The 12,238-nt window shown below is 38.8% G+C and overlaps 1 protein-coding gene across 3 annotated transcripts in view; it reads right to left on the bottom strand.

Moving 5' to 3' along the window:
• Carnmt1 (carnosine N-methyltransferase 1) overlaps nt 1-12,238 on the bottom strand; it is a 29,893-nt gene that overhangs the window by 2,593 nt on the left and 15,062 nt on the right. For all 3 annotated transcript variants that reach the window (XM_032891695.1, XM_032891696.1, XM_032891697.1), the window contains exons 4-7: nt 9,879-10,019; nt 8,674-8,852; nt 6,412-6,525; nt 561-664 (exon numbers count right to left, since the gene is read on the bottom strand). In XM_032891695.1, the coding sequence (XP_032747586.1) occupies nt 561-664; nt 6,412-6,525; nt 8,674-8,852; nt 9,879-10,019 (538 nt within the window). The remainder of the gene's footprint in view (nt 1-560; nt 665-6,411; nt 6,526-8,673; nt 8,853-9,878; nt 10,020-12,238) is intronic.

Below are 12,238 nucleotides of genomic sequence, written 5' to 3'. Positions count from 1 at the left end.
GACGTCAGCAGTTGTAGACCCTATCATAAGCATGTTTAAACATATCTGCACAGGGGTTGGGGATGTAGCTCAGTGGTAGAGTGCTTGAGGCCCTGGGTTCGGTCCTCAGCTCCAGGGGGGGGAAAAACATATCTGCACATTAGACTAGTGGCACCCATAATCCCTTTACAAAAGAACAGGTCATTTAAGTTCAGTAGCAAACCACTAACTACAAATACGGTGTGGGGGACATGAAAATAATATACAGACACCATTTCTTTGATACCTGCCTTCCCACCATCTTCCTCCTCCAGAGCCTAATCTACTTGTTATCTGTCAGTGAATGATAACCCAGGCCATTGTCAGCTACCATTATTGAAAGTCTATTTGAACAGGAATTATAGCATCCCCTTTACAAACATATTGTCCCAAACCTTTACAACTACAAAAGCTATTTAATAATAATCTCTCTATCTAGAAAAAGCGAAGTGAAGAAGCCAAATCATAACTGCTATAATGCCTACATTCTTGTTTAAAGGCTTTCCGAGTTAAATTTTGGCCCTGTGTCTTTCCATTCTTACCTCTAGCTGGAATCCATACTGCAGAACAACGTTTTTAATATCCTCATAGCTCAATTCTATAGACAGTTCATTTGCCAGGTTTTCAAAATGGTACAGTAGAGGACCTATGGTTCGAAGAGACTGTGAATGAGTTTCATGGACTTACGCATGCACTAATACCTCTGTACACTACTTTCGAGATGAACTAGTTGAGTAGGAAAAAGTGTAACATGAAAAGAACCACTACATTTGCGGAGAACAACTTTCAAACCTCTGAAACAAAAACCAATCAGTTTCAGTTAAGAAAACATCCTCATGTCACAACTGTACCTTCAGACTACCCTAGATGAGTTAAAAATAAATCCTACACACAACTTGCTCCACTTACAGTCCTCAGACAACATACTGAGATTAACAAGGAAAAAGAAAAGAAAAAGCAAGGAACAAGCAAGACCATGTCTGCTCCTAAGAGGCCTTTACATCCTATAGGTAAACATTTTCTTCTTTACTTTTTAGGTAGAGTTTTTCAAAATAGCCCAGAAGACTCGAACATCAGATTCTCTTGCCTCAGGCTCTTAAATGCTAGAGATCTAGTCATGCTGGCCCCTGTATGTTTTTTACCCTACCTAAAGTACTAGAATAAATGACCATGCATATAATTTATAAGTTAGTACACTCTTCAAAAAATAGTTTTTCCTCTTTAAAAACCTACTCTTTCTGAGACGATTTCTGACCATCTTCAGTCCTAACCTACATTTAAAGCCTTTACAGAGCATAGAGCCCTCTAACAGTCTTCCCAGCAACCACATGGGGACAAAAGGAGACACCAGAGCTCCCTGGAACTCTAGGTGCGTGGTTGTGAGCTGCCGCCATGTGGACAGGTACTAAACCTGGTCCTCTGCAACAGCAAGAAGATTTTTAACCACGGAATCATCTCTACAACACTCCTTGGCCTACTGCTTTAAGAGCATCTGAAAATGCAGTTTGGAGGAGTATACACTCCCTCCAATAAGTCATTTGTATTTTCTTTCCTCCTCTGTTTGGTCTCGAAAGTCTATAAAGCTCTACCCCTCAAACTCAAACTTTAGGTATACTTCAAACTTTTGCTGAAATCCATCTAAGTCTCCAGCCTAATTGTTCATACTTGTAATGGCTAATGTGATGTGTCAATTTGATTCATCTGGTAAGAAGTGTATCTTTTAATTGAAGACTGTCTCCATTAAGATCGACCTGCGGGCATATAAGTGAGGCATTTTCTTGTTTTTAAGTGATATAAAAGAGCCCAGTCCATTGTGGCAATGCTTAGACAGATGAGCCCAGGCTTTATAAGAAAAGTAGCCAAGCAAGCCAGAGAAAACAACCTAGAAAGTAGAATTCCTCTGCTGTTTCTGCTTCAAGCTCCTGCCTACCCTGAGTGCCTTGGCTTCTCTACATGATCTACTGTAATCTGTAGCTAACATAAACTTTCTATAGTACAGCATCCTTTAAGGCTCCTTTACTGCACTGTTTGTTACACACCACCTTCAAGTAAACATCAGCATTCAGATCTGCAAACTAAGCATCAAGCATTATGACCCACAGTTTGTGGTATAAGTGCAGAAGTGTGCACACAAAGGTCAGAGGATGACACCAGATGCTCGTCTCTATCACGCTCACCTTATTTCTATGAGTCAAGGTCTCTCATTGAACCTGGGGACATATATGGTGGTGGCTAGCAAGCCCCAGTGATGCTCTTATCTCTGTCTCCAACAGCTCTAAGGATATAGGCATCTGGCTTCTCCTTTTAAACAATTCATTTTTATTTTATGCACACAATGTCTATGTGTCTGTGTAGAGTGTATACCACATGTGTATAGGTGACTGCAGAGGCCTGAAGAAGGATCAGATTCATGAAGTGCCCAAGTTATAGGCTGCTGTGAACCATACAACATGGGTCTGGGAATCAAACTCAAGTACTCTGAAAGAGCAATAAGTGCTTTTAGGCTTCGTATGTGCTAGGAATCAAATTTAGGTCCTGATTCTTGAATAACTGGCATTCCTATTCATATTACTATGTCACCACCCCAAAGATGATGTTCTTAAGTTTCTTCTAAGCCTACTAAAATGATTAGCATATACTAATTATACGACTTAAGTATTTATAATATTACCAGTCAAAGACAATAACTGTGGTGTGAATATACTCTCTAGTCTTTTAATAAATTGTGATTTGACAAATATTTTCCCTTACACAAAGACATTTCTTGAAGGTCAAAGGCAACAAATATGTTTACTGCCACAAGAGTTACAGGTGGAAGGTCCCTTATCTGAAATACTGGAGAGCACAAGTGTTTTAGGTTTTAGAATATTTACATATACAGAATGAAGTATCTAAAAGAGGGGACCAAGTCCAACCACAAAACTAATTTGTTTCACAAACAGTTAATTGCATAGCTTGATAGTTTGTTTGGATAGTACTGAGCAACCCAGGGCTTTGCTTATAGTAGGGCTCTAGTAGTAAGTTTTGGCTCTTTACCCTAAAAATAATTTTGCACAGTATTTTTAGTACATGTAATGCTGCCAACGAAGTTTGAAAGCCACTGGTGTAGGGCGTTTTCTTAATTAGTGATGGGTGGAAGAGGGCCAGTCCATTGTGGGTGGGGCACCCCAAGGCTAGTGGTCCTGGTTCTGTAAGAAAGTGGCTAAGCAACAGCCTTTAAGGAATGAGCCATTAAGCAACAGTCCTCCTTGGCTTCTACATCAGCTCCTGCCTCCAGGTTACTGTCCCATGTGAGTTTCTGTCCTGACTTCTAATGATGAACAGCAATATGGAAATGTAAAACCAAATAAACCCTTTCTTCCTTCCTCTAATTGCTTTGGCCAGGGTGATTTGTCATAGCAATAGTGACCTTAACGAGGACTACAACCTATGGCTACAACAGACTCCCATCTCTAGAACTATGGTAGAATAAACTTCTGTTTTTCATTGGATCTGTTAGGCAGTGCTTTAGTAGCCCAGCCTAATTAACAACAGAACAAAGATGGTCTCCTAGTGTTAGCTGAGGTAGTTTGAGCAGATCACAGAATAGAAAGGTCTCAGAGAGGCAGCAGAATCACACTGAAACTCCTTTGTTGTTGCTTTTTAATCCATGTAAGAGAAAACTGGCTTGGAACACAAGACCAGTACTTAGTTCAGACATATAGATGGAGAATTAAAAGCAGTTGGGGAAACTGTGCAGCAGGATAGTAGGGAGTAAAGAACCAGCATATAGTACAGAAAATAAAGAACACTGGTAATATCCAGAATACAGCAATATGTAAGGAAAACTAGATTCTTTTATTATTTTTAAAGATTTTTCTAAGTATGTGCACATGTGTGAGTATGTGAGCATGTGTGCTGGCATCTGTGGAGGCTAGAGGTACTTGGACCTGAGGTTATAGGTGGTTATGAGTCACCTGATGTGGGTGCTGGGAAATGAACCCCAGCCCTCTGCAAGAACAGCTGAACTCCTGAGCCACTTTTCAGTCCTGATTATGACCTTTAATATTCTTTAACTCATATATACAAAATATTCTATTTGTAAAGTATTAACTAATGTGGGTTTTTCCATTATTCTAATTCCTCAAACTATTTTGAAACCCTGTGGCTAGATGACTAGAAGGTCTAACTGTCCTCTTGTAAGCCACCTGCTCCATCCATGACTTCTGTTGCTTATAACACATAGACATTATAGTACAACTACTTTTAGCTAGCTGCTCTCCTGCCTATAAGGGGACCAACATTGTTTTGGGCATTTGTTATACAACTTAAGTGTTCAGCTTTTATATGAGGTAAATACCTTAGAAAGACAGAAAACCTTATCATAACTCAGTAACTAGAATCCAAACCTTCAGTTATGTAAATATCGGGTCATATTAATGCTAAGCACAATACAGTTTCAGGCTGTGAGCCTGCTTCTTGCCATAAGTAAGCTACAGGATCATTCTGCTAGTTATTTAAACCAAGCCTCGTTTCCTTTTATTATTTAAACAGTGCCTTTTCATTAGGGCTGCTCTGACAGGCTGGGGATGTAGCTCAATGTCAAGAGCACTTGTCTTGGGGCATGAGGCCCTACCCTCACCTCTAGAACCACAAAACAGAACACAAGATAGAGTTGCTATGAATTTAAAGTATTTATAAAGGTATTTAACTCACATAAAACAAAGATTCTCAGTAGTATCCTTCAATGCCAAGTTTCTCAAGGCACTTACTTTTAAAGATCTATGGTTTAAGATATTTGAATTTGATGATGACTGCATTTTACACCTGTTCTCATCTAGTCCTACAGAATTCTGAAGAGAAAGTGGGAAGACTTACTATTTCTAGTCTTGGTCCTGATGAAAAAAAGTTTTAGTAAAAATAAAATCATTACACAGTATAGTTGACAGAACCTCAACAATAAAGAAGGTATTTTATGCATCTGTCCTTTTCTGTGGTAGAACACTCTGCTGGTTTGAGTATGCCTAGCCCAGGGGGTGGCACTATTTGAAGGTGTGGCCCTTTTGGAGTAGGTGTGCCACTGTGGGTGTGAGGTTTAACCCTCATCCTAGCTGCCTGGAAGCCAGGCTTCTCCTAGCAGCCTTCAGATGAAGATGTAAACTCTCAGCTCCTCCTGTACCGTGCCTGGCCAGACAGTAACATGCTCCTACCTTGATGATAACGGACTGAACCTGTAAGCCAGCCACAAGTAAATGTCCTATAAGCATTGCCTTGGTCATGGTGGCTGTTCAGAGCAGTAAAAACATACGTAAGACAAACACTCATATTCTAACTTGGTTAACTTTCTGAACACAGGGCACATATCACACTTAGAGAAGATATGCACACTTAAATGCATATTTATGACACGTGCATATTAAATGCACATTTCACCATACTCCTTTTCCCTTTAAGAGGAAAACCAGGCAATTCCCTTTAGATTGAAGAAGAAACAAATCCCACTCATAATTTGATTTCTAGTATCAAGCAGCAGGCTCAACGTACAAGTTTTTTTTGCATACATGAAATTATATTTCTATTGCTTAAACTCATGATAGTTAGAAAAACTGTCTTATCTACTCGAGAAGAAAATTCCATGATCGAGGTAAAATGTTTTCCTTCTTCTAAGGATTAAAAAGAATAAAAGCATTCTCTTCTCTGTTTTTTTTTTTTGGGGGGTGAACCTTTTTAAACTTGAAAACAGATTCTTCTCTCATACAATATATCCCCAACAAATTTCCCCTTTCTCCATTCCTCCTAGCTTCACCCCCTCACCTAGCCTCTCCCTGCATTTCCTCTTCAAAAAAGATCAGGTCTCTAAGAGATGACAGCCAGACAGGATAAAATAAGATACAATAAGACAAGGTAAAAGCCCTCATTACCAAGGCTGGACATGGCAGCCCAATAAGAGGAAAAGATTCTCAAGAGTAGGTAAAAGACTCAGAGATACATGGCTCCCACTGTTAGAAGTCTCCAAGGACAGCAAGCTGACAGCCACAACATATATACAGAGGACCTAGTGCAGACCCACACAGTCCCATGCGTGTCATTTCAGTCTCTGAAAACACTCTCTTCTTAACAGGGTGAACTGCTGCTGTCCACATGGAGTGGAGGAAGGCAAGACAAGGCCTAGGTGCTCAGTCAGCAGAGTAAACTTGGTGTACTCTGAAGACCCGTGAGGCTTGACATGACAGCCACCCTCATGCTTGGATTCCCGCTGCTTTCAGAGGTAACACCCACTAGGATATGGTCTAACAGATAGTATAGCATAACCACAGTTTTCTCAAGTATCTTACTGTGACACTACCAAATGGAAAGGCAGCTCTAGATATGCAGACTGACATATGAAATGTTAATGGATATATAAACACTTACCAAGATTTATCCAAATTCCACCTGGCTTGAGTATTCTCCATATCGTATCAATATAATCAATGACATTGTGAGCTGTGTCTATGAAGAAACAGGTGGCAATACAGTCCCAGGTATCTAATCAACAGAAATCAGACCACTGCATCTGTTATTTTGGTTTTTTCCTTTTACCTTTTAAGCTTGTCAATTAACTCTTATAGCATATTAATATTTCATTTAGCTGAAGGGATATAGACATGATTAACACTATATACTCAGAATTGTCCATTGTCAACTGCTAGCCTTTAGTTTTACTGAATTTACTTCTGTGATGCTGAAGGGATATAGACATGATTAACACTATATACTCAGAATTGTCCATTGTCAACTGCTAGCCTTTAGTTTTACTGAATTTACTTCTGTGATACTTGTGACTGAAACTTAGGGTCTTGAGCTAGGAAAATACACTGTGACTGGGCTACCTAGCTCTCATTTAGAATCTGGTAAAACAAAATAATTGTTATCTTAATTTTTTGAGTTCTGATTTAAACAGAGTTAAGCACTAGTCTGGCAGGTAAGCCTTTTTTGCCAATTTGAGAAATAAACGACATCAAAATAACCAAATATTTACCATGACTTGATAATCAGGGGTAAGTTGTCTAGGGAAGCCAACAAGAACACTGTTTAGCTCTGGGAAGTTGTTGCCAGGTAGAGGAAGGGAGCAAATAAAAGATGTAAATGTCTATTCCAATTCCAACTGTGACAGTAAAAGTGCCTGGCCCAACAGAGATCATCTGTCCCTTTGTGATGTTTATGCTTGGCCCAGTGAGAGGCACTATTAAGAGGTGTGGCCTTGTTGGAAAAGGTGTGTTATTGTGGGTGTGGGCTTTAATACTCTCATTCTAGCTGCCTAGAAGCTAGTCTTCTCTAGCTGTTTTTGGAATAAGAGGTGGGACTCCTCAGCTCTTCCAGCCCCACGTCTGCTTGGACGCTGCCATGCTCCCACCTTAACGATAATGGACTGAACCTCTGAACCTATAAGGCAACCCCAATTAAATCTTGTCTAAGAGTTATCTTGGCCATGGTGTCTGTTCACAGCAGTAAAACCCTAAGATAACCCTCTTCCAATCCCAGGAGAGAAAAGCGATTCTCAGTTGCATTGTGAATCTTTTCACCAATTTGACTCCTATTTTGAGATCTTGATCCTTAACAAATATCCAAAAGTTTAACTTCTCCCACTTGTTCCTTTTTAACTTCAGAATGCAGTTTGATCTAATCTCAGAATTTAAGGGAAATAAAAATGTATTTTAGGAAACTAGATATATAAAATCTTTCTATGTTGCTACTCCCTATTCTATGCCATCTTTCCCGTGGCTTCCTGTCCCTCTAATACAATTCAAACTACAGCTTTGAGTTGTCTTAACCAACCCTCTTATCTCCCTCCTCCCTATTAATCACCTCACCACAGCCCCTGCTGAACACAGCCGAGCGCTCTCCCCTAACCATCTGCTATCCCTAAACACACGAGTGGCGACTTCCTTCTTAGTTTCTATTCTTACACTTACTTCTCTACATTATTTTCTTCGAAACAACAGTGTACATATGGCCTCTCTGTCCCTTCCAGACTTGTTAACTTCTCTGTGGCTAGGGACTTTGTCTTGCTATCTATTGTGCTTTGAATACACTTGGCATTGACAAACAGATACATTTTGACAGAATGCTCTTGCTGTCACTCAGAATTCTGTTTTCCTTTTTTCCTGTTACTGCCAATTCACACTCTTCCTATTCCTGCCTCCCTCCAATGGCCTTCAATAATCTGCCAGGCTAAACTATAACTTCCAACCCAAGTCTTCCACAACTGAAGTTAACCTAATTCTTAGGACATGCTTCCCATAAAGTTTGTTTCCTGGTCAGACTAGCCTGCTGCAGTCCCCAGTGAGCTTACTCTTTTCTATCACGGAACTTCAAGTACTATTCACCCGTCTGTCACCTGTTACAGAGAGCTCCAGTGCCACACTCGTCATTGCCACACTCATCATTGCCATCTTTAGTGCAGTCAGCATATGTTTAGGTTCCTAAGTTGTTTTTTGTTAACAATCAACATCTCTTGAATACACATAAACTTCTATACATTTCCTGTCACTGCCTTTTACATAAACCTGAACATACTCTACATTGTCATTGACATTGCACACCTTATATTCTGCCATCAAAATAAATGGTTATAACATTGGATCATTTTTAGAATAATGGGTAAGAGTTTTTAAATACATGTTTTGAACTTACTGCATTCTGAGTAAATCTCCTGAAAGTCTCCTGCTGTCATCGAAAAGTTAGAACCAGGAGGAAGACTGTGGGGGTCAACATCAGGGAAAAAAATGGGTCGAATCTGATCAGCTGATCTCCGATTATTGCTAAACTGATGGATCCAGGGATAAAGTTTATATTTGTCAATTTCAGAACATCTGTAAAATATGAGTGTAAGGTTCAATGTTAACTACACATTTTACCTAAAAAATAATCTACTTTAAGCACTAAAATATCATCTATTGATTGAGGTTTTCACATGTAATTCATTAGACTTGAAGAGTATCAACACTATACACTGTACTTAGTTATCTGAAGCCGTATATACAGGTCGATAACCAACCATGGGTTAAAAGAAATTTAGAGATTCACATATACTATTCATTCAAATTTTTAAAAAATTACTAAACTTTTGTTGTTTTCTCAGACAGGGTCTTATGTAGCCAGGCTGACCTTAAACTCACTGTGTAACTGAGGATGACACTGAATTCTTGATCCTCCTGTTTTCCTCCCACAAGAGCTGAGATTAGAGGCCTGTGCCATCACACCCAACAAAAATGTATTCCTGGAACTCAAAGGTGAATAAAAACAAGCACGCTGGTCTTGTTATTCTACTATTTTGCATGACTCTTTCCCCAGCTCACCAGCAACCTAAACGGCATACTACCACCAATAGCACAGCATGGCACTAAGTTACCCAGCTGCTACTGACACAGGCAGCTGGTTTTGTCTCAAATACATTGTATCTTCTGACTTAAAAAATGTTCACTCTTTTCTACTACCTTCTGCTAGAGGACACAGAAGTTCTGGGATCCTCAATCCACTCAGTCATTTGAACATATATGGCCACTTCTTGGAAGTCGGTCAGGGAAAATATTTACAATTGCTAAAATAAACTCTTACCTTACCAAGAAACAAAAAGTGAAAAAGCTTAGAGAAATCATTTAGTTTCATGGAATGCCCAATTACTTTCTAAAAAGTTGTTTGTTTGCCCTGTGTCAACACTGTTAGCTAATTAACACGGGCTACAATGGCCATCAATAAGCATTATGAATTCTATGTAAATATGATCTACATCAAGCAAGTACGATATATTTTTCTTCTAGTGCAGAATTGTTCAAAAATAGGCAAAGCAATTTGAATTGTTAGAGATTACTATTTCCATCAAAAAGTAAATTAAATACCTGTTGAGTACAAAGTTGGAAGAAAAGAGCATAAAAAAACTCCATTCATTTCCTTGACAAGCATAACCTAGCATAGCTATTTCCCAGGCCAATCTTCCTAGTCCAGCACCAGGTACCAGAATATTTACTTTAGAAGGATCCCTGAAATGAAACAAGGCAATTATATCCAGCGCCTCAAAGAAGAAAAAGGAAAGAAAAAGAGACAAAAGCCATATTAACAACTAAAAATGTATTCAGTTATTCAATAAAATAAGCTTACTTGTACCCTCTTGGCTTCTTAAAACTGAAGTATTAATAAATGTCAATAAAAATAAAAGATAGACAGAATTGTAATGTTATCAAGTAAGGGTTTTATTCCCCCAAAAATACTTTTCAGGAAAAAAAATTGAACCACATTGTATCTAAAAATGTATAGTCATTCTTATTCTTAGGAAGATAAATTATCCCAAAGTGATCCCTCATAACATGTGGGACTTTGGAACAAGTATTTCACCACGAAGCAGAGAACAAAACCTTACTTTTCTAAGTTCATACAACACAATTTACAGAACCAAATAAATTAACTCATTTATATTTTAATGTATAAAGTATATCTCTAAAATTTTATAGCTCTCAGGTACAAAAAGAAAAGGGCAGGGTTACTGGGCAAGGTAGCTCACACCTGTTACTTCAGAACTGGGAGACTGAAGGACAGCCATGAGTTTGAGGCAAGCCTGGTCTACATAGTAAATTCCAGAGCAGCTTGGGAGACAAAATAGGACTCTGTCTCTGCTGCCCCTACCTCCCTTCCAAAAGAAAGAGAGGAAAGGTTAAAGGTTAGAAGCAACTGCCTTCTTTTCTGAAGGGTTTCATTAAGTAGCCCAACTAGCCTCAAACTTGTGACCTTGCTGCCACAGCTCCCCTTGCAAATACTTCTGTGTGAGCATTTAAGACAAATAGGCTGCCCCCAAGCAGAGGCTCCATTACCCCATCACATTGCCATTACATGCTTTCTTCTCTCTGAGCTCTGCCATTCTGCAATTTAGGGGGAAACAAATTAGGAGGCAGGGACCTTTTCTCAGGAACCCAGGTAAATCAAGTTATAGGGTCAGCAAAATGGTTCAGTGGGGAAAGGTAGTTCTCACTAAGGCTGAGAAACTGAGCTCCATCCCTGGGACCCACATAGTGGAAGAGAACCTACCCTTTCAGGCTGTCCTCTGACCTTCAAATGTACCCCTACATGTATTTGTACACACATGTGCACACAAGTAACTTTATTTTAAAAGATGAGGGGAAAATGTTTTTGTATAGGAACCAAAAAGAAAATGTGTGTAATCAGTATCATATTCAGTAAAGAGGGAATTTAACTATCACGTTTTCAAAATTTGGTTCACAAATCCAATTCAATTTCAAACTATTCAAATCTCACAAACTACCTGTTCCCGAGGCCTTCACTCTCAGAGAGCAACAGGACATTTTTATTAGCATTATATTCTACAGGATAATCTTTGCATATTCCACTTAAAAGAAAAAGAAAAAGAAAGAAATTGGGGACCAGGGAAATGGTTCACTCAGTAAAATGTTTTTTTTATATATCATTTATGGAATATATGTATGTCTGAATAATAGACCTGCCAGGAATGGATACACACCCAGTACTCAGGAGACAGAGGCAAGCAGATTGTTTGGAATTCAAGGCCATCCTTGTTTACATAGTGAGTTCCAAGCCAGCCAGTGCTACAGAGTAAGAACGTCTGTTTTTAAAATAACAAAATAAACCAACAGGAACAACTGAGTAACTAACTTGTGGAAGATTAGCTGTATTCTTTCTTTCATCAAAACTTCCCTAACCAGAACCTTGAACCTTCTACTTCCACTTTGTGCCAAGAGGTACACTAGCATTTGAAGTATGAAGACTGTTATTAAAAGGCATCAAGACACAAAATACAGACCACAAATCCCTAGCTCATAAATGAGCAGAAACTACTGCAGATCATCAAACTGTGTGTATTATGACAAGAGGGTGTTTCCAGTGTGTCTTAAACAAAGTCAGAGTATGTTTGGAATAAAAGGATTGATCAAAAACCAAACAAGGAATGGGTGGGATGGCCAGAATGCTTTCCCAAATGTGTATATGAATCTTTTATAAGTCAATGAAGAAAAACTTTAAATATAAATGTGATTTTAAATATAAATGTGATTTTAAAACTTTAAAACAAGGCTAGGCCATTTTACCAACAGTAAATGTTCTTATCAGGCTTAATTAACTGTATCTTTGCTTTACAAATTAGCAAGCACCAATATAAAAAATATACTTGTTTTGTGGTATCAGTATGGTGACACTTGAGTGACCCCTAGTGGTAGGATTATATGCAACTCCC

Source organism: Rattus rattus, chromosome 2 (genome assembly GCF_011064425.1).
Source record: "Rattus rattus isolate New Zealand chromosome 2, Rrattus_CSIRO_v1, whole genome shotgun sequence".
NCBI lineage: Eukaryota > Metazoa > Chordata > Mammalia > Rodentia > Muridae > Rattus > Rattus rattus.
This window is presented reverse-complemented; position numbering and strand designations above follow the sequence as displayed.